Here is an 8,490-nt window from a genome sequence, read left to right on the forward strand (position 1 = left end):
AAGAATCCACTTGACGGCAGCCCAATGAACGTCTCGAGGAGCATGCATATGAAGACACACTTGCTGCACGGCATACTGGATCTCCAGTCGAGTTAGGGTGAGGTACTGAAGAGCACCAATGATAGACCGATAGAAAGCAGCATCCGAAGCAGGAGAACCATCCATGGTAGAAAGCTTGGCCTTCGTATCAACAGGCGTAGCAGTGGGCTTGCAGTTAAGCATGCCGGCGCGCTCCAGGAGCTCATGAGCGTACTTCCGTTGATGAAGGAAGAAGCCATCCGGACGACGCACCACCTCGACATCGAGGAAGTAGTGCAAATGGCCCAAGTCCTTGATGGCGAACTCAGCACGAAGACGAGCCGTGAGCTGACTGAGGAGACCAGCCGTACATGCCGTCAGGATGATATCGTCGACATAGAGCAGCAAGTAGGCCGTGTCGGAGCCCTGATGATAGATGAAGAGCGAGGTGTCCGAGCGGGTAGAGCGAAACCCAAGCTGGTGGAGAAGCGCTGCGATGCGTTGGTACCAAGCGCGCGGAGCCTATTTGAGTCCATACAAGGACCGCGAGAGCAGGCACACGTGGTCGGGAAGCGCCGGGTCAACAAACCCGGTGGGATGCTGGCAGAAGACCTACTCCTCGAGGTGACCATGGAGGAAGGCGTTGGAGACATCCATCTGGTGCACTGGCCAAGCACGGGAGACCGCAAGGTGAAGAACCGTGCGAATCATGCCGGGCTTGACGACCGGAGCGAAGGTGTCAGTGAAGTCGATGCCAGCACGCTGCCCGAAGCCCTGAACGACCCAACGCGCTTTATAGCGATCAAGAGTACCATCAGGACGGAGCTTGTGTTTGAAGACCTAATCACGTTGGCGTGCTGGGGACGGGGAACAAGCTGCCACGTCCGGTTGCGCAACAGGGCGTCAAACTCCTCTTGCATCGCAGCCAGCCAGAGCGGGTCACGAAGAGCGGCTCGGACGGAGGATGGCAAAGGCGACGGCTCAGAGGTGGACGCCGCATGGACGTAGTCATCCGCGGCGTAGCGCAAGCTCGGGCGAAAAATGCCCGTACTGGCACGGGTGACCGGTCCGGCCACAGGTGCCGGAGGCGCGGGGGCCGGGGGCGCCGCGGAGGCAGGGGGCGCCGAGGGCATCGAGGAGGCCAGGGGCGCAGAGGAGGCCGGGGCGCCGAGCAGGCCGACGGCGCAGGTGGGGGGCGCGCCTCAAAGCCAGGGGTAGGGCCAGGGGGCGACGCCGAGGAACCCGCGTCACCGGTGGCGGGAGGAACAGCTGGAGGTACCTGCTGAAATGGAAACACATGCTCATCAAAGTAAACGTGCCGGGAAGTGAACACACGGTGGGAGACGGGATCGTAGCACCGATATCCCTTGGAGTTGGAGGGGTAGCCGATGAAGATGCAAGCGAGAGAACGAGGTGCGAGTTTGTGAGGAGCGGAGTCCACAGTGCTAGGATAGCAAAGGCACCCGAAAATACGCAAGTCATCATAAGATGGGGGCGTACCGAAGAGAAGATGGTGAGGTGCATAGTTCCACCGTGGGCGGCAAGGGCGAAGGTTAAGGAGAAGTGAAGCAGTAGCGAGTGCATCTGGCCAGAAACGAGGCGGCACATTAGCGTGGAACAGGAGCGTCCGAACGCAGTCGTTCAGAGTGCGAAGGACGCGTTCGGCTCGATCGCTCTGCTGTGAAGTATACGGGCATGTGAGACGAAAAACTGTACCGTGGTGTGATAGAAAAGTGCGGAAAGCAAGATTGTCGAAATCTTTTCCATTGTCAGTCTGAAGAGCAAGAATGGGACGCCCAAACTGCGTGCTGACATAGGAGTAAAAGGCCGACAAAGTGGAGAGTGCATCCGACTTACGTCGTAAAGGAAACGTCCACACATAGTGAGAATAATCATCAAGAATAACCAGATAGTATAAATAGCCCGAATTACTAGGAAACGGAGAGGTCCACACATCGCTATGAATCAACTGAAAAGGAAAAGAAGCTATGGTGGTGGAGTTATTAAACGGAAGGCGGACATGTTTTCCGACACGACAGGCATGACAGGTGTGATCCTCTCTTATTACAACTGAAACTGAAACTCCTAAGAATATGACGAAGTGTGACGGGGTTGGGATGACCAAAATGAGCATGCCAGAGATCGACGCCGGCGGAGAGAGCAACCAGTGCGGTGGTGGAGGTGGACGGCGGATGCACCGGATAGAGCTCGTCGAGGCTGTCACATCGGTGAAGTACCATCCTGGTCGGAGCGTCCTTGACACAAAAACCAAGCTCGTCAAATTCAACAGTAACAGGATTTTCACGAGTTAAACAACAAACGGAAACACGATTCTTAATAGGATGAGGGGACACAAGAATGTTAGACAAAGTAATAGGCATAGAAGTAGAAGGAAAAGAAGTGTGCCCGACATGTGTGATAGGTAGTGTGGAACCGTCGCCGACAATGATGCGGCGGTCGGTGGTGACAGGGGTGAAGGAGGCAAGATTACCAGGATGAGCAAACATGTGAGCCGTAGCCCCGGTGTCCATGTACCAATCACCGCCTCCAGTGTAGTTGTTCGGCGTGGGCGCAGTGTGCAGTGCGGCGAGGAGCACCGGATTCCAAGGTGCCGGCGGCAGGACCGGCGAGGGCGGCGGCGGGACCGTAAGGAGACCGTAGGCGCCGCTCATCTGCGGCGGTGAGTATCCTCTGTACGGCTGCGGAGCCGCGTAGTACGCCTGGTGCACCGGTGGGCGCGGCACGGGAAGCGTCGGTGCAGGAGCCCGTGGAACCGGCATGGTGTACGCATGGACAACACCGGTCCAGGGGTTGTAGCCGGAGGCCCATGGAGGCGGCACCTGGAGCTGCTACGGCGCCTGAAACTGATGTTGCTGCTGGCCAGCTTGTTGTGGCTGCTGTTGCTGCTGACCGTCGTGTCGGCCACCGCGGCGCTTTTCAGCGGGAGGAGCGGGTGATGCGGGTGGGCCGTACGGTAGTGGCAGGAGCCCTGGCTGCTGGGGCGCCAAAAAAGGCGCCTGATGACATTGTTGGGGCGCCAGGGCAGCGGGAGGCACCGGAGGCCCACCGCGGGAGGTGCCGGCGACGAGGGCGGTGTGGATGGCGCGCGTCTTCACCTGCTTCATCCGCTTCTCCTACAAGCGGAGATACGCAATGAACTTGGCGAAGGATGGGTTGGGGATGAGGTTGAGGTTCCCCGCGGCGTTGCCAAAATCCTCGTTCCGCCCGGCGGTGCGCGTGCTGAGGAGGAGGTCATCATCGACCTTGGCGCCAATATCGCGAAGCTCATCGGCGAGATTCTTAAGGCGGCGACAATAGTCATCGATGGAGGTGTTGTCCTGATGACACCCAAAGAACTCTTGCTGCAGAAAAACGCGACGCTGGAGCTTGTTGTCAGTGAAGAGCCCGTTCAGCTTGGTCCACACGGCGCAGGCATCATCACCGTCCGTCACGACCGTCTGGAAGAGGTCGGGCGTGATGGTGAGGAAAAACCAGCGGATGATCGTGATGTCGATGGTGGACCAGTCGTGAAACTCGGGGACGAGACTGGAGTCGACGGTGCCGTCCACGTGATCCATGAGATGGTACTCTCGGAACACAAGGGAGAAGTACGTCTTCCACATGTGGTAGGAGGAGTCCGCCTGGGAGAAACGAACCGGCACCCGCTCGAAGATGTTGAGCTTGCGGATGTCGTTGACGTCGGCGAACGGGTTCGAATTGGTGGACGCGGAGGAGGTAACTAACAACATGACGCTCGGCGGCTCGGTGGCAGCAGCGGCTGCAGAGGACAGGTAGCGCGGCGCGGGCTGGCGAAGGGAACGAGAACGACCAAGCGATCGCGCGGGGGTTCCTGGCGGCGGGGTTGGAGCGAGGTGGGGCGCGTGGAGCGAGGCGTAGCTGGCGGCGCGATGCGAGCGTAGGCGCGAGGCGATGCGTAGCTAGGCTGCGAGGTAGTAGCGATGAGTAGTAGCTAGGCAGCGCGCATAGGATAGTAGCGGGGTAGTAGTTGCGGAGGTTGGGAGAGGCGCGCGTGACGGGCGGCGGCCGGCGCAGGGGTGCGCAGTTGGTGGCGGCGGAAGCTAGGGTTTTGGAACCTAAACAACTGATACCATGAAGATGTATGAATTGCACGTCGTATTGATTCGGTGCAATGTGCACGGTATATATAAGTACAAGGTGGGGCCTCTACCTCAATCTATACAACAAACTAGAGAGGTGGGCCTAGTCAATATGCATGCATAAATAACATACTCAGGGTTCCTTTGATTCAACGGATTTGCATAGAAATTTTGGAGGATTAGAATCCTTAGGAATTTTTCTTATATTGGTTGTTTGATTCATAGGATTGAATCCTATAGGATTTTTTCCTAAGGAATTTTTTGTACTACTTCCCATAGGATTTCTAGCATCCAGTCAAACCTCTTTGAAAGAATCCTTCGTTTTTCCTATGATGCAATCAAACAACCTAAACTCCTATAGGATTGAGATGAGCATGAAATTTCAAATCTCCAGATTGTTCACTGGAGAGAGAGAGCCCGCGCGCCCGCTCACCCCGAGCCCGTGCGCCCGCCGTGCGTCACTCTGACGCCGGCGTCCACCTTCCCGCCGCCGGCCACTCCGGCAGCGGCGGCCACCGCTTCGTCCCCTTGCCGCTCCGTTCTCCATCCCCTCGCACCATGGCGGCGAGCCCGTGCTCCGTGACCTCGTCCTTCCATGGGGAGAGGCCGGTGGTCTCGGGGCTTGGCCTCTCGTCGGCCTCGGAGGGCTCCGCTGCGGTGGCGCCGGCGCCTGCCCCTCTTGTGGTGGAGGGTGAGGCGGGGCCTAGTAGGCGCATCTCGCCATGGCAGGAGGCCCCTGCCTCCAAGAATACCCTGTGGCGGCACCGGCTGGAGGAGAGACCGGCGTCCCGCCGCCCTTCACCTCCGCGCAAGGAGATCTCACCGGAGATGCGGGATAAGTGCTTCCGCTGTCTGAGCAAAGGCCACTTTTTGAAGTACTGCACCAACGACGTCGTCTGCCTCCGGTGTGGCCTCCCTGGCCATGTCGCGTCGCAGTGCAATAGGCCGCGCAGCCCGACGCCGCTTGAGGATCTCAGGCGGGAGACTGCGGCAAAGGTCACGCGGCGGTCTTCGTCGGTCGTGGCGCCGGTGGTCTCGGGTTCGTTTGGCGCTGATTCTGGGCGCAGGCTCCCCCCACCCCCCCCCTCCACTGCAGTCGGCGGTGCCGGTGTGGCCGCGCCTCGCCACGCCACGCCTGATGGTGGAGCCGGATCTTGAGATTAGTCCGGGTGAGCTGTGTGTTGTCCGGAGGACGCGTGCTATGGAGCATATCGAGGGCAAATTGTAGCACGCCATGGTCGTGTATGCAGGTGGAGATTCGGGGCGGTTTCTCAGGAGTTTGTGTTGTCTGCGCTCCAGGAGAAGACGGGCATCTCGCCGGACTTTGTGTCGGTGCACAGGTTTAGGCCAGAGGATTTCCTGGTCGTGTTTGCTAAGAAGGAAGATAGCTCTAGGATGGGGCTGCGCCCGGTGTTGGAGTTCAGAGGCCAGCGTCTGTCGTTCAGGTAATGGATCCGGCAATCTCAGGCTGTGTTCGCGGCCATGAAGTTCAAGGTGGGGCTGGAGATTGAAGGTATTCCTCCCCACGCCTGGGAGCTGGAGGTGGTGGAGAGTTTGCTTGGGGGATCATGCATCATCGAGGCTGTTGCTCCGGAGATCTCGTCGACTGTCGTCGTTCAAGTTGACGGCGTGGACAGCGGAGCCTGGCCAGATTCCTTCTCGCTGGTGGTTGGCGGTGCCGGAGCCGGAGGAGCAGCGTGACATGTTCGAGCCGAAGATGCTGCAGTATAGAGTTCTGATTCATTTGGACTCGGTGAGGACCTTTGAAGATGGTGAGGAGCTGTGGTTCTTGGGGGGCTCGTCGGACAGTGGGCAGAGCGGTCTCCCTGACCCAGAGTTGGACAGAGGCGGGGGCCCGAACACACGGCGGCCGACCTGGCAGTTTGGGGTGCGAGACCCTCGTGGCGTTTCTGCGGACGCCAATGGCGGACAGTAGCCGGCAGATGCCACGCCGGCGGGATGGATGGTGGCTCCTCAATGATAGGCTGGAAGATCCCTCCTATGGCCCCCATGCAGCGGGTCACCAGTCGGGGCCCAGGAGTGGGTGTCCAGGACAGACAGACGTCCAGGCGCTCAGCTTTTAACCGGATGGATAGCGATGCGGGAAGGGTGCGCGGGATAGAACGGGGGCCGGTTCAATTTTTGAACCCACAGCGGTCTGGCTCCACCAATGATCGGCCCCGGTCCACTAATGATAGGGATAGGGAGGATCCCCCTCGGGGCGCGACTCAGCTGGGGGCCACGCTGATCCCCTCCCAGGCGGCGCGGGCTCCACCCCAGGATGCTGACTCGCGATTGGCCGGCAGGATTGAGGCACCAGGAGTGGGGAACAAGGATGGGCCCAAGATGCATGGGGATTGCTGAAGGAAATATGCCCTAGAGGCAATAATAAAGTTATTATTTATTTCCTTATGATCATGATAAATGTTTATTATTCATGCTAGAATTGTATTAACCGGAAACATAATACATGTGTGAATACATAGACAAACAAATTGTCACTAGTATGCCTCTACTTGACTAGCTCGTCAATAAAAGATGGTTATGTTTCCTAACCATGAACAATGAGTTGTTATTTGATTAACGAGGTCACATCATTAGTTGAATGATCTGATTGACATGACCCATTCCATTAGCTTAGCACCAGATCGTTTAGTATGTTGCTACTGCTTTCTTCATGACTTATACATGTTCCTATGACTATGAGATTATGCAACTCCCATTTGCCGGAGGAACACTTTGGGTGCTACCAAACGTCACAACGTAACTGAGTGATTATAAAGGAGCATTACAGGTGTCTCCAAAGGTAGATGTTGGGTTGGCGTATTTCGAGATTAGGATTTGTCACTCTGATTGTCGGAGAGGTATCTCTGGGCCCTCTCGGTAATACACATCACATAAGCCTTGCAAGCATTTCAACTAATATGGTAGTTGTGAGATGATGTATTACGGAACGAGTAAAGAGACTTGCCGGTAACGAGATTGAACTAGGTATTGGATACCGACGATCAAATCTCGGGCAAGTAACATACCGATGACAAAGGGAACAACGTATGTTGTTATGCGGTCTGACCGATAAAGATCTTCGTAGAATATGTAGGAGCCAATATGGGCATCCAGCTATTGGTTATTGACCGGAGACGTGTCTCGGTCATGTCTACATTGTTCTCGAACCCGTAGGGTCCGCACGCTTAAGGTTACGATGATAGTTACATTATGAGTTTATGCATTTTGATGTACCGAAGGTTGTTCGGAGTCCCGGATGTGATCACGGACATGACGAGGAGTCTCGAAATGGTCGAGATGTAAAGATTGATATATTGGAAGCCTATATTTGGATATCGAAAGTGTTCCGGGTGAAATCAGGATTTTACCGGAATACCGGGAGGGTTACCGGAACCCCCCGGGAGCTAAATGGGCCATAGTGGGCCTTAGTGGAAAAGAGAAGGGGCTTCCCTAGATGGGCTGCGCGCCTCCCCCCTCCCCTAGTCCTATTAGGACTAGGAGAGGTGGCCGGCCCCCTCCTCCTCTTTTCCCCTCCGAGGAATCCTAGTTGGACTAGGATTGGAGGGGGAATCCTACTCCCAGAGGGAGTAGGACTCTCCTGCGCCTCCCTCTATGGCCGGCCAGCCTTCCCCCCTCTACTCCTTTATATACGGAGGCAGGGGACACCTCTAGACACAAGTTGATCCACGTGATCTATTCCTTAGCCGTGTGCGGTGCCCCCTGCCACCATATACCTCGATAATACTGTAGCGGAGTTTAGGCGAAGCCCTGCTGCTGTAGTTCATCAAGATCGTCACCACGCCGTCGTGCTGACGGAACTCTTCCCCGACACTTTGCTGGATCGGAGTCCGGGGATCGTCATCGAGCTGAACGTGTGCTTGAACTCGGAGGTGCCGTAGTTTCGGTGCTTGATCGGTTGGATCGTGAAGACGTACGACTACTTCCTCTACGTCGTGTCATCGCTTCCGCAGTCGGTCTGCGTTGGGTACGTAGACAGCACTCTCCCTCTCGTTGCTATGCATCACATGATCTTGCGTGTGCGTAGGAAATTTTTTGAAATTATTACGAAACCCAACAGTGGCATCCGAGCCTAGGTTATTTATGTTGATGTTATATGCACGAGTAGAACACAAGTGAGTTGTGGACGATACAAGTCATACTGCCTACCAGCATGTCATACTCTGGTTCGGCGGTATTGTTGGACGAGACGACCCGGACCAACATTACGCGTACGCTTACGCGAGACCGGTTCCCTCGACGTGCTTTGCACATAGATGGCTTGCGGGCGACTGTCTCTCCAACTTTAGTTGAACCAAGTATGGCTACGCCCGGTCCTTGCGAAGGTTAA

The 8,490-nt window shown here is 56.5% G+C and overlaps 1 protein-coding gene across 1 annotated transcript; it reads right to left on the reverse strand.

The window, feature by feature from the left end:
* Positions 1-3,152: 3,152 nt before the first annotated feature.
* LOC147964618 (uncharacterized) lies at positions 3,153-3,767 on the reverse strand. The gene has a single exon (XM_087530063.1). The coding sequence runs from the start codon at positions 3,765-3,767 to the stop codon at positions 3,153-3,155; it is 615 nt and encodes a 204-aa protein (XP_087386189.1).
* Positions 3,768-8,490: the final 4,723 nt, after the last annotated feature.

This window comes from Triticum urartu, chromosome 6A, assembly GCF_056163025.1.
Source record: "Triticum urartu cultivar PI428250 chromosome 6A, HENAU_Tu73, whole genome shotgun sequence".
NCBI classification, from domain to species: Eukaryota; Viridiplantae; Streptophyta; class Magnoliopsida; order Poales; family Poaceae; genus Triticum; species Triticum urartu.

Coding starts and splice junctions, on each gene's coding strand:
- LOC147964618 (XM_087530063.1), bottom strand. CDS start 3,767: ATGTTGTTAGTTACCTCCTCCGCGTCCACCAATTCGAACCCGTTCGCC.